This window comes from Gallinula chloropus (genome assembly GCF_964237585.1).
Source record: "Gallinula chloropus genome assembly, chromosome: 2".
Lineage (NCBI taxonomy): Eukaryota > Metazoa > Chordata > Aves > Gruiformes > Rallidae > Gallinula > Gallinula chloropus.
In genome coordinates, this window is record NC_140086.1 from 153,978,121 (window position 1) to 154,005,669 (window position 27,549).

At 41.7% G+C, this 27,549-nt stretch overlaps 1 protein-coding gene across 4 annotated transcripts in view; it reads right to left on the minus strand.

Moving 5' to 3' along the window:
- DNAJB6 (DnaJ heat shock protein family (Hsp40) member B6) overlaps window positions 1-27,549 on the minus strand; it is a gene marked incomplete at its 3' end in the record, with an annotated part of 63,167 nt that overhangs the window by 16,426 nt on the left and 19,192 nt on the right. For 2 of the 4 annotated variants that reach the window (XM_084260175.1, XM_084260174.1), the window contains exons 6-8: window positions 19,530-19,661; window positions 18,710-18,851; window positions 16,534-16,604 (exon numbers count right to left, since the gene is read on the minus strand). In XM_084260175.1, the coding sequence (XP_084116301.1) occupies window positions 16,534-16,604; window positions 18,710-18,851; window positions 19,530-19,661 (345 nt within the window). Of the gene's footprint in view, window positions 1-15,836; window positions 16,605-18,709; window positions 18,852-19,529; window positions 19,662-27,549 lie in introns of those variants that run through there. The other 2 variants (XM_084260176.1, XM_084260177.1) reach the window with 2 other exon arrangements.

Here is a 27,549-nt window from a genome sequence, read left to right on the forward strand (position 1 = left end):
AGCCAAGAACTTATTTAAAAGAACTGACCTGTCTGCAGGCCTGGATGACCCTGGGCTGAAAAATTCCTGGAGATTAACTGGTTCTTTTGCAAGCTCCATGTCTAATGGAACACAGAGAAAATGCATGTGAGGGTGACAGAACACTGGGACAGGCTGCCCAGAGAGGCTGTGGAGTCTCCATCTCTGGAGACATTCAAACCTGCCTGGATGTTTTCCTGTGGGATTTAGTCTGGGTGATCCTGCTCTGGCAGGGGGGGTTGGTCTTTCGGGGTCCCTTCCAACTCCTAACATTCTGTGAGTCTGTGAAAACATCAGGAAACCAAGAAACTCAGAAGTGGTCTGATTTGGTGGACCAGGTTTGAAAGGTGTTTTCAGAAAACCACCGAATCATCAGAGTTTCTTTTCATTTCTGTTGGGAGCCAGGGGTGCTGATACCAACACCAGGGTATTTTACAAAACCATTTGTGTGCGGGCACAATCCCTGCTCCTGAAATTGTAGGCAACGTGCTCAGCCAAGAAAATACTCCCTCAGCACTGCTGGAGGCTATGTTGAGCAAGTTCTTCTGATTAATCGTTCTTAAACTCGTTTCTAAATGCCAGGAAACACTAATACCGCGACGCTTAACTTAACGGCAGGAGTTATAAAACCCACTTTCAGGCTGGGTTTGTCAGACCCGAAACTCAAACTTGCACCAGGTCCTGTTTGGAAAAAGTCACGGTCTGAGTGGTACAGTGACGGCCTTTAGAACTCTCTCTCTCTTCCTATTTGATGTGGCGCTTATGCGACAGAGCAGCCATTTTACAATCTACTGGATAAAATAAAACATGAGTAGTCTTGAAAGCCAAAAGAGCCTGAAATCACTCAGGAACTACCCAGGGAACGCTGGAGCAGCTGCCCCATCTGCACCATCACTTCTAGGGATGGAGACTTTGTAAACCATAAGGGGACTTTATTTCAACACTTTCACCAATTATCAGCAAAGTTTTCTCTTCTGGAGCAACTGCAACATTCCTTAGTGGTGCTGAGAGCACAAAGAGTTTTGGGGTTTCCTCTGGGGCAGCAAACTGATACCTGAGGCATCCCTCCTGCAAAACGCAGTAAATACTGAGCCCAAGCAGTGCCCAGAGTGCTCAGCTGGTTAGAAACATCTGGTCAGGTATCTTCACCCCTCAATTCACACCCCTTGCAGAAACCTGCTCCCATGTCCCACCTCTTCCTCTCCCCATCTCACACCCTGTGCTGAGTCTGACCGCACAGCTCTGCCATCACCGATGTCACCGCGCTCAGACGTGTGTTATGCCTCCCTGCTCTGATACAACACCTGGCACTCAGGTTGTAACTTGGGGGGATTTGGGCCTGGCTTTCCCAGGCCAGGACCAGCACAGCTATTTCCCTACCATGGGAGCCAGGCATTTCCTGCAAGGGGGAAAAGCAAGTCCAAAGTGGCAGGAGACAGCAGGGGAGTGGTGGTGAAGTCCTGGGAAGTGATGGGAGGAAAGAGGAGGTGGGATTTGGGGAAAAGGACAAAGAGTGATGCAGCGGCTCTTGCAGTGCTATTTCTGTCCCGGGAGAGCCAGGGCTGCAGCATGTCCAGCATCTGGGAAAGGGCAGGACTCAATACTTTTTGCTCAACACACATAGCAATCCTCTGTCCTTCTGGCTTTAGAAGCTGGCAACAGACTTGCTCCTTTTATTTTTGCCCTCATATCCAACTGCTCCAGTGCCAGCTCACGCTGTTCCTACCCAGCCCGTACCTCTGCGGGGCAGGGCAGGGAAAGCCCCACATCGGGTCTGTTCACCCTCCCCGCCCCACAGCAGCTCCCTTGGAGACCTCAGCCTTTTGATTGCCTTCTTTTTTTTAAGCCACCTGGATTTTTAACCTACCACCCCCATACACACCCAAGAACCCCATTATATCCTGTACTCAGCCTGGCGTGTACCAACACGAACCCTGCATTCCTAATGCATCCAGTTACTCAAGGCAATGACACTTCACCACAGAGATACTCCATCTGCAACACACTGGGAAAATTAAATGAGGTCACACCGTACAGTAACTGCAGCAGCGTTGCAAATGGGCACTTGGAAAGGAGACGTCACCACGCTGCTCCCGAATGGCTGATGGGCTAAAGCCACTCATTCCTGCTAGACCCTATCTCTGCAGTCTGCTGTAGAGATAGGGGAGTTCCTGAGGGAGCCTGGATTTACCTCCTCGCTGCCAAAACTTACCCACTGGACGTTCTTTTAAAGCCCAGTGAACAGTCCCACATTAAATTTGAGGCCAGAGAGAAGTGCAGGCCGAGCACACAGAGGCTTCTGCAGTCATTTGGCTTCTTTCGAAGCACACACGGATTTCACCAACTGCTCTCATCTTAAAGATTTGGGATGTGGGAAATGCAAATCATGGGAGGTAACGTGAATCCCCACGTTTCCAGCAAGCAGAGAGATGACCCCGTTCGTGTGCTGCTGCTCAAAGTGAATTTCATTAATTTTAAAAGACTTTATCACACAGGGGTCTTCTATTCATTTCTGCATGAATTTTGAAAGGAAGCAAAGAGCACGAAATGAGTTTCACAGCTTGACATACATACATACAAATTAGCAAGATTCAAGCTCAGCATTTGAGCAAATGGACCTGATTTCCAAAAAAAAAAAAAAACCCAGGAATTAATACTACTCAGAAGTCAATTCTTTCTGTGCTTTTCAGGGTCATGTCCGATCTCTACCATCGTTTCCTGCAAGTGATGTTGTATACCACTATGCTGCCGTGCTGTTGGCCAGACTGCCCTGAAAAGTTGCAGCAGGGGCTCCTACTCTTGAGGCTTCTCTCCCCAACACACTCCATAAGCAACATGTAGGTGGGATGAGGCTCAGATCCCAGTAACCATCTCCCTCTCTTACACAGCCACTCTTCCTCCAGAATTGCTATCACTGATATCAAAATACTTGACTGGGTTCTGTACTAGGAGGGTTTTTTCGTCTGACCTATATTTCAACCTCAGGCAAAAATCTCTGCAGGTTTCATTTCTACTATGAGGAAGTCTCACAGCTCACATTTCACTTTGAAATTGGATTTTGAAGTGCAACTCAAAATCCTATTGAGAGCCAGCCCTTACAATGCAACTTAATACTCACTACTAGAGAAAAACAAATAAGTAAACAAAAATACCTGCAACACAACTACATACAGCCTGGTCAGGTCCTCTGTCATGTACCCAGACATGAGGCACCTTCCCGTTGGCAATCCTCCTCTCCTCATGCCCGAGCAGAGCCCCAAAGACCTTGACATCTCTCACACCTGTGCTCCAGAACCTCCCAGTGCCAGACAAAACGGCCCCTTCACTGCTCCAAAAGACAAAACTTGGCCTCTTGCCTTCAACCTCCTTGGAGTTACTATCACCAGGTCAAGAGAAATCAGCTTCTAATTAAAAACTCTTCATAAAGCAAGTGGAGGATAAGTGTTCTACTACTTTCCCAATGAACTTTAAGAGTTTCTAAGTATCAAGGCAATGCCTTTTGTTTGCATCCGTGGCCCTTACTTCAAGGAGTAACTCTGGAGCAGTTCTGAGCAAACCTGTATTTACAAATTACAGTTCTGTTACACATTTTCCCATGGATTATCAGCTTTAAACCAACCTTCAAAACCTTCACGCACAGTACAAATCCAGATATGTTATTTTTTTCTCTTATGGTAAAGCAAAAAGCCCTGCAGTTAAAAACAGAAGAATCTCCTGAGTGACTTCAGAAAAATGAGCTGAGCGGCTTCCCCAGTTCTTTCGTCAACACTTCCACAGTAATTTGGCAGAAGCACAGAATCACCAGGTTTACATTTTCATCGAACAGCTATTAACACCACTGAAAGCTCAGACACCAGACAGCAGGAGCAAGCTCCGTGTTTTACACAGCACTGCCCGGGGTGGGTCTGTGAGCTCTCATCTTTTCAGGTCAATCACTTGCAAATTGTTCTCCCTTCTACCCTGAGCCTTAAATATGACACTGGGGGTTTCATGTATCAATTAAATAAAAGGAAGAGATATCTGCCCTCTCCTGATATACCCCACAACACATCATTCACTCCTCATCCATTCCTGCATTACTAAGACAAGGGCAAGCTTACCCCAGCTCTGAGTGCCCGCTCACATCCCTGACTTGCAGAGCTCCGCATACAAAGACCACCCACATCTAACTGACCCTGAAAGGACTAAGAGGAGGTCTCTTTGGATAGTTCAAAAGGCTTTATGAACCTTCACCACAAAGCTCAATCCAACCTTTGACACCTTCCTGACAACACTGGCGTTAAGCCATTACCTGGCATTCTGTTCCATAACACCGACACACTAACGAGGAGTCTGAATTTGAAACAAATATTGCTTCAAGTTGGCCTTTGGTGCTAATTTTGACTATTTACTGCAATTCAATTAGAAGCCTTTACCTCCCAAGCTTCACTTTTTGTTGTTCAGCATCTCCAATCCATCAGGGAACTCTCAAAGTTTCCAAATAGTCTTTCTTCCTCCGCTCACAGCCAAACTCTTTGGCCCGTGCCTTGAAACCCACCCCAGAATCGGAGTACGTCATTTGTCACATCCAAGACCTATCAGTGATGAAATGTTCATGCATGGAAACATGTAAACACATGTACAGACAGATTTGTATACACAAAAAGAAATTGCTCCATGTATACTCTGGAACTGAAGTTGTCACCAAAAAAACCACTAAATGGAGAGCACAGAAATTAAAACTTTCTCAGTTAAAAAACAAAACCAAAATAACCCAATCCCAAGACACCAAACTACAAACATGACTACGACCCAACAATGACAATACTTACAATTATCTTTTGTGCCTGGGAACAGTACTGTCAGTCAGTTCACATGCTCCATCAGCAGAGATCCAGTGAGAACAGGGAGCGTTTTACCAAGAGAGCTTTGTGAGTTTTGGAAACAGAAGGAGCGTTCGAACAGCAACATTAGTACCTGCTCGGGGTACTCAACACGACCACACATCTCCTGAGAAGGCCACCCCCAAAGCTGCCCGTGCCTAGAGTGATGGCTGTTCCTGCTCTACGTTGCTGCAGCAGCACCATCCCACCCTCTCCTTTTTTTTCACGGCACCTCTAAGATCCCTGTGATGAAGCACCAAAGCGGGTAACAACCCATTCCAACCAAAATCTTGGCCAAGTATTTAAGAGGCACCACACTGGCAGATAAATGGGAGTGTGCCACGTGCCAGAAGGGAGCAAAGAGCTTTTGGTCTTTGCAATGCCCGCCGGCTCACAGGGGAGAGGTGGATGCACCCGTGGAAGGGATGCGCCCACTGAAACTGGCACGACAGGACAAAACCTCAGCACCTGAAGCTGCTTGTAATGAGCTTCTGCTCAGAATCACCTGATGTCCAGACAGACCCATGTCTTGAATTCTGTCCTGGCAATGAGAGCTTTTCCAAATATTTAAGTGACAATTGGTCAGCACACCCATCATAGCATGGTATAAATATCTGAAACACTTTAGAAACATTGAAAGTTCTACTTTAGAAGTTTAAACTGCTTAACTACGAAGATGAATTTGTGCTCCTAGCAGACCAAAGTACAGGACCCAGCAGAGCTAATCCACCTCCCTCTTCAACACCAGCAAACTCAAAGCCTTCTCGGAAACACTTGCCAAGAGTTTTACTAAGTTTGAAGATGTCAAATGTCATTTACGCTACAGCATTTCTGATTGGCCTTGTAAGATCACTATTGCTTCCTGCACAGGGTTGAAAATACCCTGCAGTCAGCACTTTGGTATCGAAAGGAAACCCACAACAGATGCACAACAGATAAAACTACATTTGTTATCACACAAGCCAGTGACTGACATAAAATGTCCCCGACTTTGGACTTTGAGAACATTTCAACACTTTCCAATTAAAATTCTGACCTCGGTATTGGATACAGCTGGGAATCTCTATAGAAGCAATCTCCTTTTACAGTAATTTTTAAAAATACTCAATAAAAGAATTAACAACTGCTTTTTGAAAGATAAAGTTGCTAACTCAAGGCTGAGTGGAGGACTGGAGACAACATTTCAGCAGACAATGCAGTCATTTCACCTTCCAGGAGGTGGGATCTGCTGGCAGAAGCCGACCAAAGCTTCTATGGAGAAGGTAAACTGATAAATAAACCCACACTGCTCTGACACTGACATGCTGGGTATTGATGACAGTTTAGGTAGGACTTCAGAGCATCCAGCTCTATCAATCAGGATTTCAAGTGAAAATTTGGAAAACCTAGATTTTAAGGGAAGACTAACCAGAACTGTCACAAAAGGGGAAAACTGGAGACGCTTTGAACTCTCTTAGCAACTCTCTTAGCTGCACTTCAAGTGTCTAGCTTGGCTCTGTGCCACTTACAGGACCATAACCCAACACTGGAGACACCGATAATTTGGGGGGGGGCGGGGGGCTGTTTTCCCACCACACCCAGAAAACGCCCCAGTTAGTCAAACCTGGAGCAGTGTGAATGAAGGGCTGGCTGTTGTTTTCAGGAGAAGCTGGGAAGTGGAAGGCAAAATCCCCCTCCAACAGCTCTCGTAATAAAAAACGGATTTCCACTGCTGGAAACTATTCCGTGCACGGCACCCAGCACGGGCATGCACTCGCCTCCGTCATTCAGCCTACAAAAAGGGTTACCAGGGATGTAGTCATCTCCTCCTATAAACATCTCGGGAGCAAAGTGCACACGTGATCTCAGAGCAAGTGCTAGCAGAGAGGGAGGACTGGAAACCGCCTAAGAATAACCAATTAATCTTTTTTGTTCATCAAGAGTGGCAGGGAGGCTTAAATACCCATGCCTTCACAGAAAAGTGTTCTATTCCCTTGAGCTGAGCTTCTTGTTTTAAGGAGTTACTACAAGAAGCATCTTCTTGATTACTCAGTGCTTTAGAAAGCATTTAAAATTCACCTCCTGTTCCATAACGCTTCTTAAGACAGAGTTGTGTTTGTTAATAAGGAACCTATTAATGGCTACAGAACTGCTACAGGTAGGATTCGGGGCACATCACTCCGCTTCCTTTTAGCCTTTCGAACAGAACCATCTTACAATTCCTTCAGGCCAATGTTTTCAGGATGGATCAAAAGTCAGTCAATCAGAAACGATTCTGGCAGCACCCTTGGAATCAATGCTGCAAATTACACACCTCATAGGAGTAGCTGGCCTTGATGTAACGCCTCCAAAAGATGCGTATGTGTAGTAAAGCATACAGGATTTTCTCTTTACTTAGCAGTGGTGAAAACTGTCATTTTCTACCTGAATTCTCTAGCAAAACTGCACTAGAACATGTGATGATGTCCCAAAGAACCCAAGAATACACGGTGATGCTTTTCCAACCTTGTAATTCTGTGAATCTGTGACGTCCCTCTCAATGATGTAGCAGGGGAAGCGAGTCGTACAGCAAACAGAACTGCCCTCCCTAACTCTGAAATAGGTTCAACATGGGATGCGACTCAAAAACTATGAAACTCCTTGGAAAACACAGATAAAACCCCCGGATATAATTCTTTTCCTTTGCCAAGTTACAGCTCTGAGACATTTAAAACTAACTAATTCTGAAATGATTTTCTGCTAACGAACGGTCAACACACACAAGGTGCTTTACACTGGTTTCTCACTTTGCCAACTACAGAAAGATTTCTGTCCAACACTTCTTTTAAGCCAGAAAAGGGCAGAGCAGGCCGGCACGTACACTTGTTTGCTTTTCCATTAACCAGTTCCCTTGTCACTACAGCTGTGTCTGTGCTGGTGACACCGCGCTGCTCTGGCTCCGCTGTAAGGCAAAAGCTTTTAGGGGCTTTTATCATTTGTACAGAAAGGAGACTGTGCAGAAGCTATTTTAAGAGCTGAATATTTAGGTCTCAAAAAAATGGTTGAAGCCCAGACTTAGTTCTGGCGTTCCAGCACTCTCCAAGCAGGAAGGACCCAGAGATACCAGGACTCGGCCGTACGAGAGTTTATGTTTGGGGTTTGTTCCAAACTTTGGTTTGTGGTGAGAAGGCCCAAATGCTGCCGAGTTTTCATTCCTGGAACTCATCTGTCCACAAGCTTCTCTTAGAAATAAAAATCCAGGGAAGAGCCCACAGAGCTTTTTTGCACACGTAAGCCCTGTAAGAGATGCTTCTGTGGCTGTTCCCTGTAGAAACATTTCCCTGGCATACTGCAGACTCGGGCATTTAGCACACTACCAAAGACAGTCCAATGAACAAAACGCCAAGCTTTTTTCATCAGTCACTCAAAATTGAAGACCTGCACATCGCCATCCGTGTAAGATTGAACACACGCTATAAATAAAGACTTTACATCGTTAAAACACTGCCCATGATTAAGAAAGGGAACAGTTCATCCCACCAAATGCCTCTTTGCCATAGCATTGCATTAACACGAGATCTCCCTGTCTTCATCTCAGGAGCTGAAACTTGGTTGTCTCAAGCTCTGTGGTCTGTCCTTGGTGAAAAGACCAGAGATGCACAAGGGCTCACCATACAGCAGCGACAGTCATCACCACCCTCACAGAATCACAGAACTGTAGGGGTTGGAAGGAATCTTGAGAGATCATCGGGTCCAACCCCTCCTTGCCCTGGCTCCTCCTGTCACTAAACACCCCATCTGTCCACCACAATACAGCAGCTATGGACTCAATGGACTCAGTACACCTCCTCCCATGTGAAGAGATGCACAAGGGGTCTCGGCACCTGCACATCCCAGACTGGATGCCTCAGGGCACGAGTTCTCTGGCGATCCAGTCAGTGCCCTAGACATATGCCTTGCCTCCTCTCTTCCCAGCTACCCTGCTCCCCCCAGCTCCACTCAACAAGGCAGCCCCTGCCTGTATCCCAACTAAGCCTCCAATTCCTTCATCACAAAAGCAGGCCCCAGACTCCAAATCACAATAAGAGAACGTGTCCCATACCATACAGCTAACACATTGGTGGGGGGGAGGAAAGAAGCGGAGACACAAAGGATGGTCTGAAGGAACACTGTATCCTATGATCCATCTCCATCCATGCCCCAGGCTCCTGTGTTTCTGCTACTTCTCTGTAAAACCCAAACACTTGCTTCCCACTAAAACACATTTTCAGAAGACACCGAAAGCTGGAGAAACTACTCCTCTTGGCAGGTTCCTCCAACAGTTAATCACCCATGTGTTAAAAATGTATGTTTATCTTCTCATTTGAATTTGTCTAGCCTTATACAAATGTTTATACCCTTCTTCCAAACAAGGTGACTTCTAATATGAACAGTTTTATCTTAGTGGTGCACACATTTTTTTTCGAATCAAGCTGGAGTTTGGCACACCAGCCTCAGGCTGCAGAACCACCACCCTTGCCTGCACTGGCAAGGAAACAAGGGTCCATCTGGGGCAGCACACAGCTCATGCGGGCAGCGTGAAGAGGAAACACGGGCCAACGCCTACCACAGTAACTCGTGATCAGGTTTTCCTGATGAGGAAGGTAAAGGACAAATGAGGAAAAAGGTCCTTGAAATTTGTCAACATCCCAGCACAGGCTGCGCTGGTTTCCTGCTTCTCCCTTACCGGTCTCACGGCCTGCGAGTTGCACTGCAGGGAAGTGCCTATCAAGGATGTGGAGATTTGCCTTTCCTCTTGGGCCTAAAACACCAAAGCCCTGAAAAGAAGGATGCAGCACTAGAGGTAATGAATGAAACGCTTTGGTGGTTGTCCTAATCCAGAGGGTGAATCTCCCACAGCCAAAAACCTTCCACCTCTTTGCACTCATTCAGGAGCCCAGTCAAAGACAGAGGTCTGTGATAATGTTGCTCATGCTTGCAGGCAACAACAGATGCATTCAAAAAAAGCTTAAAGTTCTAGCTCTCAAGTGCTCTCCTCAACATCCAGCTCCCAGTTTGTACAGGTGCAGAGTAACACCCTTCCATTACTGAACACTTGCTGGTAAGGACCTGACTAAATTCCCATAAGCACCCAGCAGTGAGAAACATACGCTGGGATTATCAGACTCTTCCAGGAGGTGTCTGAGTGGCCACTCAGCAGGGCATGTCCGAATAAGTCAAAGTACCAAAGTGCCTTCTGATGAGAGGCTGCGTTATTATGAAAGCCCGGCCAAAGTCCTCTGAAGATAAAAGGCCTAGTTCTCTTCCTCCAGCTGAGAAAGGCTGAGTCTTGGCCACGTGATTTTTCTCCGTTTTCTTCCAGAAATACTTTCATAGATAAGTCCAAAACACTTTTAAGACACCTATGGCCTAACTCCCTTTGGTAGAATAACAGAGATACTACGGAAGATGCCCCTTCACCAACTGCGTCACGTTGTTGCGGTCTAAGAGAAATAGTGCAACGGGACAGCAAATTCAGATTTAGTTCCTGGACTCCTTGTGCTCCTCAGAGTAAAAGGCAGCCCCCGACTACATGCCTGGGAGGTGGTTATGGTGATAGGCAAATGTGTGATAAATGAGTTAATCTTATCTGTGTATACGTTACAAAGATTCACACAGATGTGGCATGTCTTTCTGAAGAGACACCAAAACACTGCTGGATCTGCCCAACTCTACCAGGTCTCAAAGCCCCTGCAAGTTTACCCCTTACCACCCTTTTTTTTTTTTTTCCCAGGTAAACCCCTGTTCTGGACCACATTTCCATCAAGTTTGTATCTACAACTGAGAGAGAAGAATCCTACTCCGGAGTTGCCACTTTGCATCTTCAGCTGTTTAGGTAACAGCATCATTGCAGACATGACCAACAAAAGCCTCTGTTGTCAGGAACATCTGTTCCACCACCAGCATTCTATGGCCATTCACCCGGGCTGGATTTCTCTCCGTACCAGTAACTCATTTAAATATATCTACAAATAAGAAACAATACAGGAGATTTCATACCTGATTTTTAAGTCAATAAAAGGAGGAATTGAAGCCTTCTTGACATACCATGTCATTTGTTATACCACCCAAAAAACAAGCATCCTTATCACAGTCCTTATAAACTAGTTGTTGGTATTTAATCCCTCTCAGAATTAACATTCAGGTCTATGAAAGGATTTGGCTTTATTTGGAGTTCTGGTAAACCAGCAGCTACAGGGGGATTTTTTTTTTCTCTTCTTATGAAGTTCATTCAAAGTTGGCTGCATTGAAAAGAACAGCTCAAAGAGCTCTCATCTGTGGTTCGGTATACAGCGGAAGATATAGGGCGAAGCAAAGTTTTAATAGTTATTACTGTAAGCCTCTAAAAATCTATTTTCCTGATTGTCAATTTTAAGTTAAGCTCAAAAATGATCTATTTTTAGTGATTTTATAATGAACCCACTGTACTGCAAAACCTGGCATTATTTAAAAAGCCGGAGAACTAAAGAGACAATTCTACTTAATAGCATCCTTTTAATAAAACTTTCTACTTATCTTCTGAATTAAATATACTTTAATCCCCACCATTACATTTTGAAGCTGACATCCTCTCAGGCAGGAGTTTTTAGCTTCTTTGACTTGGAGATAATTAGCACTTGGGCCACCAGTGCAATCTACCTCCCACCAAGACTTCATAGCTCTCCGATGTGGGTACCATCACACCCGAACTACCATGTGTCTTTTAGACGCAGTACACATGACAGAGGACAGAACACTCATGTGGGTTTTCAATTAACTTGCTACCAGCTGTTTTAAGTAAGTTACCACCTAACCCAGTGCTAACTCTGCCAGAACAGTTTTCAGAGAAGTTTCAGTTTGAGGCAGCAGGCAGCTTGCACAGGATCAGGGTTACAGCTCATATTGTCATAGCCTTTTAGCTTTTTACCTGGTTTTATTTTTAAACCTGACAGCAGGTTTAAGAACCTGCTCACAAGCAAGGCTTACTGCTTTGTCAACACTTGTGTAGCAGAGTATAAACCGACCATCCTCAGCTCTCACTTTTCCAAATCACACTTCACTCAACAGCCACCTCTAGTCAAGCTGTTCAAACCAAAGCAGATCAAGCAGGAAACCCACCATAACAAGGAATTCAAAAGGCAGAGATTGTAACACTGACAACGTAAATTTGCGTCATTCCAACACTACTACAACATAAGGACCATTTCACCATTTTGGGTGGAGGACAGAAAGCTTTTTACTTCACAAAACCACATGAATACAAGCAGTAACAACATGAAACTCAAACTGTCTGTGCTGAGTATGACATAAAGCAAGTCTGTAATCAAAATGCAGTCTCAAAGCAAACACAACCAGAGGGAGCAGACAGTGCAAACAAGGCTCCTTTTCTTACCTTAAAAAAGCTAAAGTTTCAAAGTCTGGTTACTGCTTAACAGCAGATAAGTGATGTCTCTATTGCAACTACCTTGTGAGAACACCATGACTTAAGAATAAGCCTAAACACCAACACATCCAAAAATCACCACAGAGAGAGGTTTTCCTCTTCCTTCACAAAAACGTTAACGGGAAGTCTGACAGTAAGCTAAAGCATTACATCAACATCGAGTGCTTTCAAAAAGTCCTCTGACCATTAGCATCCTCCAGCTGCAGCATTCATGTTGCAACACAACCACCTCAGAGGTAAACATCACCCTGGTACAACCGCAGAGTATATACCAAGGCAAAGTAAGAAACAAGCTCACTTGTCACACAGAACAGAAAAAAAATTCAGGAACAGAGCTCACATATCCAAAAATAAAATCTAACTTTATCACTGCACAACCCCAGAGACGGTCTGGAACACAGGAGCACAGCTCAATGCAAAAGACAAACCTCCACTTGCACCCGACGGCAATACACCGAAGGAGAAAGCAAACAGGACAGCTGAACATTAACACTGACAGATACAAACCCATGGGCTTGTTCCAGAGATGATGGTAAGGGAAGGGGGGGGAGGGGGAGGGGAAGGTGTTTTTTTCCAGGCTTGTTTTCGGCATTCTAAGACTCAGTCCATCAATTAATTCCAAACTGGCTAACAGCATACATCTCACAAACACTATGTACCCTTAATCTGCAGAGCAGCTTTGTCACTTACATCGCAAAACAACGCCTGCGATTCCCAACAGAGAAGGCATCGTAAGAACCAAGAACTAATAAAAGCTTCAGATTATTTTGAAGTGTCAAGGCAAAATCCCAAACTTCTTCTGCAGCCAAGTGAAAGGGGTGGGTGCCATGCAACCCGAAGAGGAACTGGTGTTAACAGCGTAGCGCGTTAAAATTACTGCCATGCACCAGAGCCCAAGGAGAGACTACACCCAGAAAAAGCATTGCAAAGTCCTTGTATCCCACCAAGGAACTTTGAGGCAGAGCGTGAGAGAGGGAGTGACTTAGCAGGTTCAAAAACTCCATCTTAGGTTTTCCAGACCACTGGAGGATGATTATTTTTGATGGGATTGGTGGCCCTAAGCATTCAAAATCCATCCCTCCTGGATGAAGAAATAGTGCTTTCCGTCAAACAGCGCCTGTTTGTGAAAGCCACCTCACCCCACTGCATGGGTGATGCCTAGAATCTGCTCGAATTATGAACCTTAGCTGTTATTAAGTATTTCATGTTATTCTGGCCCAATCTGAAGTTTAAGGAAATTTGCTGCCATTGATGATCCACTACTTGTAGTGGGCAGGTTTTGTACACATGTGCAAATTACATATTGGTAAGGAATGATATAGAATTGTTGGAAGAATCCCAGTAAGTTTCAGCAGCACTGTTAAGCTATGAGTATATAATATGAAATACGAAGAATTCGCAATAAACATAGAATGAGATTTTGTATAAAATTGAAGCTGGATGTGTGAACAAGGAGCTGTGTTATTTAAAAAAAACCCACAAACTTGTGTTCTACGTATTGAAACCAGTGGAGACTGTTAGGCTTAGATCAAGCGTAACAAGGTGACAGTTTTTTCTCTCTGGAACCACCAGTGCAACTGCACACTTGGACCAAGCCCACGCAGCCATCTAGTTCAACCACCAGCCTATTTGAATGGGTATCTGCTCACTAATGTGGGAATCACTCCTGATGAACCCTGCCTTCTGCTGACCCAGTTCTTCTCGGTTCTTTTTGCTTCTGCCAGTTTCTCTTTCTACCAAGAAAGTGTAGTGCTGCCATTTAATGCTGCGTTTAGTCCAGCTCTGACACCAACCAGCTTCAGGGATCTCATGGCAGAGAGGGACAATCCAAAACATTGGATCTTCAAATTTACATCATTAAGAAGATTTCATTAGAGAACAGTGGAGTGAACGGTCTGTATGGAAGGCTGTGAGGAGGACCACACTTTTCTGGGTAAGAAGATCTAAGGCAAGCACATGGGTACAGATTTGGCACTAGCAGTGTGCTATCATAATTGTGTTCTTAACTTGAGCTATGTAATTTAAACGTTAAAGACGACTACCTAGGATTAAAATAGAGAGTATAGTTTGGCAGCTTGTTGTAAAACCTATGGGTATCTAGAGGAAGGAATTCAAACTCAGCTCCAGATTGTCCTAATTTTATTTGAGTCAGTTAACCGATTTTGAAGCACTTTTTACAGTTTACATAACTTAAAGGAACACACTGTGTCCTATAAATATAAATTAACATTTTTAATAACTCAAGACATCACAACAATGCCAGATTTTGAAATAAGTTGTCCGTTTAGTCATCTGGATCAAGGAGGAACATACATGGGGAAGGAAAAAACCAGCATTGACAAGAAAACACTGTTCAGATCTAAAGAGTTTGTGCTTCTACACCAAAAATACAACACTGAAGTAACAAGAACTCTGCAAAGAACTTTAAAATTTACATAACTTCTGTAGTCCCAAAGTACCTATTTGTTTCTTCTTCTGCTACTTTGTTTTGTTCTATGAAATTAGCATTGATGGAGGAGGGGCAAGCGTGAGAGACACTAACTTAGCTGTAAATACAGGTTCTGTTGTGGCAGTTTGTTAGTGTTGGTTTGGGTTAAGTTGACTTGGTTTTCCTGCAAACTCGAGCAAATCCTTTATGATGTACTGAATAATCCACACATTTGTTAGTACAAAGCTGTTGGTGTTCAGCAAGAAGGCGTTAAGTGATCATTTGAAAACTCCATGCTTTTTTTTTTTCCTTTTTTCTTTTAAACCACTAAGCCACCCTATCTTGGCAAAGGCTGGATGGTCAAAGCTGGTGCACAGATAAAAACTGCACATCCACAACTTATGCATTAAATTACCTGGCAGGTGTTAACATATGCCAATACCTATGTGCATGCTTTCTCTATGACACACAGAGATCAAGTCATCTTTCACTACACATTGCAAATCTGGTCTTAGCTGCAGACCAACACTTCACTCAATTTAACAAAAGGCATTCATCCACCTTTCAATTTTTGGTTGATGAGTAAAAATAACAGATATTTTAACTCTAAAAAATTTGTACAAGTATTCTACAAAGCAATTATATTCGTTCTCCAAATAAGCAAAAAAGCCCTAAGTGTTCAGAAAGCCTTTCTTAATTATTCTTTTCCTGTACATTTATGCTCACTGCCGATTGCTTCAAAAGTAATCTCAATTTAAAACTTTAGAAAACTTTTTTACTTTTAAACAGAGGGAGTTATTTCAGGCCTAGACAAAAAAAAAAAGTACTAGGGCAAAAGATGGTGTTAGACAGCCAGCTTCTGAACGCTTCTTAAAAATAGGTGCTTCAGATACAGGTTTAGGAAAGAAATTAAGTACCATGTTTTCAGTCACGTTGGAGAAAACATCTGCAAAGAAAAAAGGCCCTCACCCTCATCCTTAAGACAAGAAAAAGGTGGTAGGAGGGAAAGGAAAAAAAAAAAAAAAAAAAGAAAAAAGCACTGTTTTCCCAAGTTGCCCAAATCACACACAGACACAAGAGGGTTACAAATGCCATTCATGAAAGAATGCACCACAAACATCAGCATTTATTCATTTTGAATTTTCTTTAGCAAATGACAAAAGACCCAGCTCACTGGCTTCACTTTTGTTTACCTTTTGCTTACATTACACATTTAAACATTTGTCAAAACTTACTAAGTTGTCTGCATTCATGCACAACTAGAAAACATCCTTAATTTATTTAAACCAGAAATGCATTACCAGAAATGTATTAACATTGTTTACTACTAAACATTTAAAAAAAAAGTTGAAATTATTAAAAAGGTTATCCTGGAAATGTTAACTTCACAGCAGACTTAAACTACTAATTGGCTCACATTTCAAACAAATTGTAAAAAGCAAAATTCATGCTAGTGTTAGTGTACATCTCGCCCTAGCACTACTGAAGGATCATGGTTCACCTTGATCATATAGAATAAAAATAAAAGTGCATACAGAAATTTACAACAATTTTCAGGACAAAAAAAAATATGGTCCAATTGATGTGGTCCCAACTATTAACTCAAAAGTCTATGACAAATACGAGCTTCGGTGAGCTATTTATACTACTTAAGATTAAGTACGGATATACAGAAAGTTGAGTTCGTTTGAAATCTTCAAAAAATGTTCCTGTCAATCCTCAAATGGTGGCTGTTATAGCTTAAAATTTCTGTTAAATGCGTGCGTTGAATTACTTGTTATCCAAGCGTAGCTGCTGCTCCTTACCATTTACTGTTAGCGACCTTAACTGGCCATCTTCTTCAACTTCTATTCTCTCTTGTCCGTTCTCAAAAATTCTGTGGGACAAACACAGTTTTTAAAGCTCAGCAAGCAGTTTGAAAGTACACACCAGACCTCTATCTATTTCTTTTAGATAACGAACTACAACAGAGGACTGCCTGCTTAACGCAACTGTAGTTGGCATGCTCGCATATTTAACAGTGCAGAAGCTGTAACCAGTAACCATCTGCCTTCCCCCCATTGATACTGCTTATTTATAGCAGGAAAATTGCTTTCTGGAAGTTTGAATCCTCCAGTTTGTAGAGTTCACAGTTACAGCTGTCACCTCAGACGCTGCCACAGTTGTACTGACACTACGCACTGTTATCAAGAACTGAACGTCTTTTGACACATCAACTGTACACTCTTGATGTTGCATTTAGTACCTACCCCATCTGTTAAATGCATAGTATTCTAGATCCAATCCCAATTTCACATGATGTAAGGCATGCTAGACATTCTTTAATCCACTCAAAGCAATTAATCTGGAGACCTACTGTATACCAAGCTTCTGACTAGCAAGTACTAGGTAGAATTTAAGTGTCCTTGACTGGAAAGACAGATTACTAAGAGCTCTCTGGGGTTTGGGGTCTCTCGTTTGTTTTAGAAATGAGAAAATAAGGAATGCTCATATTATTTTTGGAACATTTAAATCACGCCCAAATTTTAAAACTATCTGGGAATTCTCCCCTCATGACTCAAATGAGGAAACCACATGGATGGATCTAATTATTTTTAGGTCAAATGTATTGAAGAGAATACACCCAAATCAAAACCAGAGGGAATGGCTTCTTGCCTGAAGCAAAGTATTACTCAAGAGAAGATTTTCCTTGGGTATAGAGAAGATTCATATCCCAGCAGACTCAGCTCTGGGCAGGCATTCTACAAAGCAACAGGACTTCTCAGGGACTGTAAATGCTCTTCCTAGATGTGGCTAACCACATTTCTTGTTCCAACTTTCTAAATACAACAAAAGATATGACAGCAGCGTGTCTGACTTAGCCTATTTTTTAATATTAAAACAAACATGGAGGTTCCTCTTCTTTTGCATAAACACTTGCTTTGGGGGTCTCTCACCTGGTACAATTCCCTCAAAAGTGGGCAATTTTCAGACTTTTCTGAAACACACTCAGAGAAAAATATCACGACCGTGGTAATGTGTGATGACAAACACTGTCCTTAAGTGTTCAGGCTGACAGGATCTCTCCAGTAAAACAGGACCCAGAAGAACCTTGCACTTCAAGGTATGGGACATGGTTATCAAACAAAAAAAAATGGTTCTCCATTTTCTGTGATTTTTTTTAAAGTATTGAAATTATGCTCAATTATTTATTCAGTACTGCTGTAACTTACTGATGGTAATGTGGCATGTAGGTTACTCTACTAATATTTGGGTTTCCTAAATGCAGTGATCTCCCCATTACAAACACAACACTGAGAAGGTACCCCGTGTACAGGTAAAATTTGCTTTCCAACAAAATTTTTTTCTTCAAAGGTTTCAGTTTCTTGTTTCACTTAAAAAACAAAACAATTGCTTTTTTTACACAAAAACTTCACTCGGACATAGCCTAAAAAAGCAGACTAGTGTAGATGTTAGGGAACACTGGTTCATGATCCATAATGTCAAAAGCTTTATGATCAACAGAAACTAAAAGTAATTTTCCCTTCCAGAAGCTCAAGCTCACTTGGCAGGCAGCAGTCAAGGACCGTAATAAAAGATACATCACTACATGAGAGGTTCTGATGACCTGGAAGAGCTCTGTTTCCAGGTCTCTTTCAAACAGTAAACAAAGTGACAACCTTAATTTTTCATCAGCGCAGTTCTGAAAGCATGTCTTACACATCTGAACTTGACCATCGAAAGGTTAGGCCAAAGAACCATCTTCCCATCATGTGGAACTCAGCAGTGCCAACAAAAGAGTCAGAGAACCCATTAAAGCTTCCAAATTGTTTTTTATGCATCCAGGGAAATGTAAGTGATACGACAACCACAACATCAAAAGTAAACACATACACACTTTTCACTATATGTTTTTATATATAAATACATGCATATAAAAACACTGCGGTCATATATATGTCTCAACATATAGTTTCATACAAATATATTTATATCACTTACCTCTTTGTAGTAATTTTTTTGCCGTTAACTATTTTAGTTGAGGTTGATACTGATTTGAAGTTACCCATCCCACCGCCACCAAACGACGTAGAGGAGAACGAAGTAAGGCCTCCGTGTCCCAGTGAACCAAACGAAGTAAAGCCTATTGGGAAAGAAGACATGAGACCAAAAAAAAATTGTGGGATGCAAGTTTATCAACCACTCAGACAACATCCTAGCTTCGGGATGCCTTTAGCTGGTTGCATCAACAAATGATCATTCTTTCTACCCAAGGCAAGGCAACTTCATTTGCTTTAACGTAGATGTTGGGGTGCCCTGAGTTAGGCAGAACAAGTTTTCTACCACTAACATTCCAACTAAACTTGAAAGGATGCTGACTACCAGCAGCTCTCAGCAATCAGATACAGATGTCAGCATTCAAAGTGACTACCACAGAAATGATACCAAGTAGTCATGCGGCTTAGGCACACATCACCCCCAACACCTTAAAGGAAACAGAACAAGTAACATTCTAAAGCTGTAAAGAAACTGTAGAACCAAAATTAAGAACACAAAAGGTTCTTCTTCTTCTTAGAGGTCTTGTAATGACCTTTCAGGTAACCCAAATAGTTTAACTGTGGCTTTATTTACAGAGAGTAGTTTATTTTAACAAAAAAACCAAACACACACAACAACAACAAAAAAAAAAACCCAACCCAAAAACCTCCTTGGAATTTCCTAAATGAAAGTGGCAACTTTAAAATAAATATTTATCAGCTTCTTATATTGAGACCTTTTGTGAAGAAAAACAGCATTCCTTACTGAACATTGTGATATTTACCTGTGTCAAATGAAGAAAAACCACTTCCAAAAGCAGGGAATCCACTGAATGCAGAGAAAAAAGATCCACCACCTCTGCTTCTGCTTCCCCTTGGGCCCCGCCTGCTCCCGAAGAAGTCCTCAAAAGGGTCTTCTATGAAACAGAAGACAACATGTAAGAGGTCAGTATCACTGAGGGATTTGTCAGTATTTAGGAGACATTTGGAGAATGCCCTTCACAGCTTACTTTATCTCAGTCAGCACTGAAGTGGTCAGGCAGCTGGACTAGATGAATCTTGCAGGTCACTTCCAACTGAAATAGTCTATTTCTATTCTGTATTTAATCATTAGGGATTCTTCATTTAAAAAAACCTTCCAATTACAAATAAGATTGTTCCTTTCATGCTACTGAGCTAAACAGTCCACTAAAAAAGGGAATTTCTGTGTTCCTTCTGGACTAAATTCTGTCTCACTTTTGGACTTGAAAATAATTGTAAAGAGTGGTTTATTTTCCTATTTTATCTGTTTAGTATTAAAACCTACTCAAACTATCCAGTGTAATAGATTTGGAAAGAGCTCCAAAAATACTATTATTTCTGCTACATGTTCAAATAGCATAATATACAGAAAATATGATAAAAAACATAAAGCAGCACTTGTTTGAAGTTTACCATGCCCAGTCAGCAGCATTTGACAGATTTAACACTTTTCACATGCATAATCAAATCTCTACACACCAAGTCACAATAAAGCAAATCTTTCAGCTGCTTTACAGGACTCCCTGTTGTCAGACTAAGGTTTTCCAAGGTGTAGAATAAAAGAAGAAACAAATTAAGCTCTTAAAATTTCAATTTAACAAATCTTACAGTATTTCACACAGGTACCTGAACTTTCTAGCTTATTTGTATTCAAGACCTATTGTGGATCACCTTGATGAGGCCTTCAAAAAGTAACTTCCAGAGAGGTGGTATCAATTATTGATATATAAAACCAGCAGCTAGGGATTGCTGACTCTCAATCTTAAAGCGTTCAAAGTGTTTATGCCACCTTAGACACTTCAAACACATATTCTGAAGCATGCTTAGGTTGAAGTATTGGGGTTTACACACAGAGTTTGGAAGAGACATTTGGTCCCTACTCAGCTAAAGGAAGAGGGGAGAAAGAGAAAGAGGGTCTTGGATAAAATGGTATTTCAAATTCAAGTACAGCTGTTATGTCATTCAGAACAGCAGCTGTTCCATCACCACCAGGAAAACAATAGCCTCTTTCAAAAAAGGGGGGAGAAAAGAGGGAGTGGATGAACACACCAGGCACCTACACAAGCAATCCTATTTATCACATTTTCCTAAAAAAAATAGTCATTAGCAGAATTATTTGAATTATCTGGAAACTGCTTTTTCATTGCTGTCTTCACTTTAAGCACATATGAAATTGTAATCATGTAACAGATACTCAATAAACACAATGCTTGTATTAAAATCAGAAAAGGTTAGAAACTTCAACTACTCTCTCCATGAATCACAACTTTCCCAGAATGAGTGTTGTACAGTCCCAACAAATCTACCAGTTTTTACAAGTGGAGACTCAATACTGAAAGATAAACACTGAAACACTGCTCTGAATAAGCTCTTACTGAAAAATGCAGAAACTGGTGATAGCAGCAACAGAAACATGAAAGCAAGGAAGGTCCCCTACAGATGTTCAGAACTAAACAAAGTGAAGGTCAAAAACACAGTATTTATTGCATCTCTGGTACTCCCACAAAAATCCAAGCTGATTTATGATAAGTCCCCAACTATAACAGTGACATTGCTAAAGCAACCAGTATGATAAAAGATAATAGTTACCACCTGGTTTATGTGCAATTACTTGAGCAAAGTGAAAAAGTCAGTGTATTTATGCTGAACAAAGGCAGCCACTGAGGTTCAGACATCAGCAGAGACATAAAATACCAGTAACAACCAAAAAATAACCCTATCCTTCCCCTAGCTTTCATAGATATTGAATAAAACAAGACAGGAGCAAACTTTTACCTTATATACACCAAACAAGCAAATGGTTGGGTTTTTTTTTCCCTACATTGGGTGCTTTTTCACTTTGTGCTTTCTTTTTTTTTAAATGTAGAACACGTATTCCTCAGTAGAAAGATGACCTGCTGTTACTTTAAAACAACAGAAAATAAATATGGAATCTAGCACCAAAATTACTATTTCCAAGACAGGCCCTACACCCATTTCAGGAAGGTAGGGGTTTACAGACTAGCATATCAGCTAGCAAGCAAAGCCACTGGAGATAATTGTTTTGTAGTCCAATTTATTCTCGCTAGAGTGACTCATTAGTTAGTTATGAAGGTCATTCACTCACGTGTACAAATGATCTATATTATATTACTCCCACTGCTAAGCTTTCTATTTATAGTCCAATTTTTCTTGTTACCTGGAGTTCAAATAAAAACAAAGCAACCTACCATGTAAGCTTTGAGGTTTTTAAATCCTCCTCGGTGTATCAGCTAATTCTGCAAGTGAATCCCTCCTCCTTGGCCTAACTGAAACGCAAAAGTCTTGAAGGGAGGATTCACAGCATCTCCCAGAGATCACTGCTACCAACAAAGCTTCTCCTAGACACACAAAAACCTTACCAAGATCTGGACATGCCTTCCTAGCCTTTGGCACCACTACACACCAAAGAAAGAGGTCACACACCATGTCAGCTAGTGTTGTAGCCTCAGGTGATTTCCGTTAGCAGCCTTGCTAACAATCCTCCAGTGAGAGAAGATGGATTATGCACAGACAGGAAAATGGGTAGGACTTCCTGAGGGATACTTCTTACTATCCTGACAGCCATCAGGATAAAAAATGCCAAAAACAATGAGAAGGCAGCAAGAAGCTTCTGCGTTACCTTCTGCTGTATCCACCACTAAATCCACATTAACTAACGGCCTCAAAACTACTCTGTTTATGCTGCTAGTCCCTGAATCAGGATGATTAGTATTAGTATTCAGCAAAACAACATTCCAGCCTGGTATGTCTATTTTTGTGATTTAGCAAAACCTTTCTATACAAGATAACCTTTTCACATAGATGGCTTTTTTCCCAACAGCTTAAATGCAGTGAGTATCACAACATCAAAATGCTGGGGGTGGGGGTTTAATGACTTCTCTTATGGTAGTAATTTTGGTGCAACTCACAATCCATGTAATACTTACTGAACATTAGAAGCATAACAGATGAAGAAGATGAAGCAGTAAAAAACAGAAAACACCAACCAAAAACACAGAAGTGAAGGACTCTCTTAAAAATGCAGATTACTATATAAATAATATACAACTGGAAAGCTTTAGAAAACCAGTGGTACCTCAGAGTATCAGCATTTATATCCTGTTTGGAGCTAAATCCACTGTTTATTCTGATCTGGGTATTACCAGAAGCTTATGGGAGGACAGAGTATCCAACTGAGTTTCAACAGAAACACTGGAGCATACTTTGAACTCATGGTAACCTGTTACCAAGAGACACAATGAAGGACTCTTGCTGTTACTAGGTAGGAAGGCTGCAGTTATAGAAGCAAAAAAGTTTACAAGAATGTACGAACACAAAATCCCCAGCAACACTGAAGACTGTATACTAACAAACCCACCTGAAAATAATGACATTAGAAGTAACTTTCCCAAAATAATTTGTTAGGAAAAATCTTTGCTAACTGAAATGCAGCAAGCATCTCACTACTCTGGGTAAACCAGATCACTGTGACCCATGGAATATCACCTTGCTTTTCTGTAATCACAAAGAAAGAATTTAACCTCAAAAGTCAAGTAACAACTATACTGTGTATCTCCCTGCTGTTCAAAACAAGGTACATTCTGACTGATCCCTGCCCCCCTCAAGAGTCCTCAGCTCTACCACATAAAGACGATTCTTCCAGCAATATAAACCAATTGCAGACTACCACAGGAAAGATGCATCCACTCTTCTTTCCTGCTCTGTGATCACAGAGCCAATTGACAACTTGCATTAATTGACTGATACAAAGAAAACACTGAAGCATTTGTATTGTTAGCTTTCTGTTGCAACCATGAGCTACTCTGAGTCAGTACTGGCAAGACTGGCGTATCTGAAAACACAGGTGGAAAAGCACCATGTGACACAGTAAGGGAAAAAAGGAAGCAAACCCCCAAAGTATCTACATTTGAAGCAGTACACCATTCAGTCTGATTTAGATAAATTCTCACAAAATTCATTAACCTGAAATCACCACAGTACATTATAAACGGAAAGTGCCACATTTCCTAGGGCAGTCACTTCTGTTGGGACAACTGTAGCCCCAGCAGCTGCCTGGGAACCTCATCAGGAACTGGTCAGCTGAAAAAGAGCATTCCAGATGGAAGTTCAGCTACAGCAACTCTTTGCTAGGGTTCACAGCATAGCCACAAAAGCAACCATGCTGGTTACAAGGAAGACAAAAGGAGGGTGAAAAGCAGCAGAGGAAGGTGCTTTCAGCTGTCTTAGGACCCTGTCCCTGATGCAAGCCCTGATGAAAGCATTGAGGACATTCCAGTGCAATGCCATCATTCACCTCCAGGAAACCAAGCGTTGAGATAAATGGTGCACTGTCAGCAAACGTTCTCACATGCACACACTGCTGCAGCTAGAGATGTTGACAATCTTATAGGGACAGTATGCAAAGGAACATTACCCTATAAAAACAGGATCACTGCTCAGTCACCACTAGCTGGATTACTTTACCAACCAGTCAACATTCTTTCCTTTGTTCTCTGCAGTCAGAGCCACCGCTATCACCTCTGCCAAAACATGACACACGAGCCCAATGCCCTTATTGCCGATGCAGGAGGATGACACGGTAGCTGCAACACACTGAGCTGAGTAACACTGAGAGGCTGCTCAGCCCCTACGTAAGGAGGCAAACTCAACAAGGTTGAGTATTTCAGTCTTCAGTGTTTCAGTTAGCAAGGGCAGTACAGGCTGCCTGCCTGTACTGTACGTGACTTCACAGATCATGCCAGAAGAGACTCTGAAACAGGGGTCTAAACAATGTGTTTGTGCAAAGGGCTATAGATATATGATACATACAACAAAACAGGACTCCTGGAGTGGGTGTTTCTATCTCGTTTCATATTTGAAAAGTTTCAAATAAGCAGATTTGCAGTAAATACCCAGTGAAGCTCATGCTACAGCTCTGGAGAGCACCAAGGCACAAAAAAGTGTATTGTCACAACTGGACAGGCCACAGAAACCTGTAAGCACTTTTGCATGGAAATTTTTTCTTAACTACAAAACAAACATACTGTTGATGCCACATACTCAGAAGGGACACTAAGATGCTGTTGCAAACACTGCTGATTCACCTGCCTATAGTGTTTCAATGTGGTCTTTTATAGTTGCTCGCTTCCACTAATTAGATGCCAGATGCTTGCCCCACTGATTAAAAGCATTTAAACAGCAGAGATATTTGAAAGTCTTTCAAATGATACACAGCAGAGATCCTGGAATTAGTTATTTTCTAGAAAAAGGAGACTTAAAACATTACTTTTGAATGTCATCTATACCATAATTGCAAGTGTTACAGTACAGTAAGTCCAACTCTAATCAGCATTTCATATTTATCAAACTGCTGCCCGAATGTTCAAGCACACTTAAGAATGGAGGAACCTTCCATTAGCACTGTGTGACCTGTTCTCCTTGTGCTACGTTTAGCATTTGTCCTCTGAGCAATATAACTAGCTAGCCACCACCACCAACAACCAAACCATTTTCTTGGGACTGAACAACCTGAACTACATTGGGATGCCCAAGACAAACTTCCCCCTCAGCTAATGTGCTATCAAACATCCTGTCTATGTATCTAACAGGATATTAGTCAAACATTAAAGTTTTAAGACAGGGATGGGAACGCGGAAGAAGGCTTCCTCCCTGTCAGCAGCAGAAACTATGTGTTAGTTCAGTTACCTATTGAGCCACAGCATTACCTAGTCCTGACTGACAATGCTGCCTGGATGAGACAATTCCTGTGTTTCAGACTAGCTCTGAACCTGTCAAGTAGTTTCTGAAATATTCACAGCAGTGAGATTCAGACCATTCAGCAGGTAACTGTGATCTAAGTCTTACCAAATACAACCGGAATACAACAGTGTGTATTCATACTAAAGCAATGAATAACACATGCTCATCTCTAAGCACTTCAGAAATACCAAAAGCTGCAATTTTATGTCCACAAAAAGATTAATTACAAAGAGGACAGTGTTGTGCAAGGTAATTTCAATTGAAAGCCACTTCCATTTTCAGTTTTAAGAACCAATTTGATGAACATACACAATTTGTGTTAGAGCACCTAAACTTTGCAATTATCAGAACTGGGACTGCACGCAGATTAAAACCATAATCTGGCTCTTACTCAATTCTTTCACCCCACCAAGACAACCTCCTGTCCTTGAGATGACATGATTGAGGAAACTATCGTATTCCTAAACAACACCCTCAAAGAGAGATCATGTAAAAAAACAGAGTTTGCATTGACTACTGTGCATAGATTTTCCTCTTTCCTGTCAGGTGAAGACTCTAGCCAAGAAGCTTAACTCACTATACTTTTCCAGAACACTCACATCTCGTTTTATGTAACTGCAATTAGACAAACTGCGGCAATTCTGTTTGATGGAACAAAACTACATACCATATAACTAGCTTGTTGATGTTCTCTGTGACAAATATTTATATCTAACTAGCCATATAAAGATATTAAGTTTAATTTTGCTTTTGTTTTCCAAGAGCGTAAATTTTTAAACACCACATAAACCACGGAACCAGAATTTTCTGTGTAGTCCTCCCTTGAGTGTATATGGGTTTACATGCATCATCTGGTATTAAACTTAGATTAAGATACATCCTGAATTCCACTTGACAAACTAAGAAAATAACTTATTTATTAAATACCAGCTCAGATACAATGAGAATACTAAAATGTTTAGAAACTACAGCAAGACTGACAAGACTGGAAAGACTTCTGTTGGACAACAATCTAGAAGGAGCATCCACCTGGAGCAACCTACCATGGAGAAAAGCACTTCTTCATGGGATTCATTTGACTAGATATATAGGCATCTAAAACTGTTTGAATTGTTCTGAAACATCCTGTCTGGCTTCCAGAGGATACTGGTCTGTTGTAAATAAAGTTGAGTTTTCCAGCCCATAGAGAAGTTACTCGAGCATCTCAGATACATACCTGGTAACTTCTGAGGTGGTTTAGGGTATGTGAAGCTCAATGTATACGGAAGATGACCTAACTACTTAACAAGCTGCTTGAACTACTAAATTGTCTGCTCAGTAATGTTATGCTCTTGTGATATTCACTACATCTTTCAATTAAGTCCTTACTAATAACCCCTTTCCAATGCATATCCCGTTCCTGAAGAGAGAACCTGAGACACCTCTAATCCAAAACTAAATCACTTCTTTAATAGCTCAGACTCACAGTTGCATTTTTTGCATACACCAAAACACATCAATTTATTCCTCATATGCTTGAGGCAGCAGTGTTTAAATTAACGAATACATCTTCATTATCAGCGTTAACGCTGGAAGCCTTCCCTCACTGCAAACAGAATACAGAAGAACGTCCTTGAAAAGTTTGCAAGCAGAAGAACAGAACACGACACAGAACACAAAGAAACCAAATCAAGGCAAGCACTACATACAAACTGAATAGGATTCAGTTTAAGTATAAACCAAACTTACTGAAATGTGAAATCAATTCCTCTATTAAGAGAGAACAGTCAGTTCTAGAGTCAAAGGACAGAGACTAGAAGAGGCAAAGCGCTCAACAGCAGTTAACCAGCTATCAGTAGTCCACGGCTGTGCTTTGCAATACAAAGAGTAGTACCGCATAGGAAGCATTCCCTTTTCTTTCCTTCCTGTTGTAAGGATTGTCATCCATCTACATGTCAAAGAGATGAAAACTATCACTGGAAGAGCTCAGTAGGAAAAAGTAGACTGCTGAAACCAGGTGTCATAGATAGGGAGCCCATGGCTCAA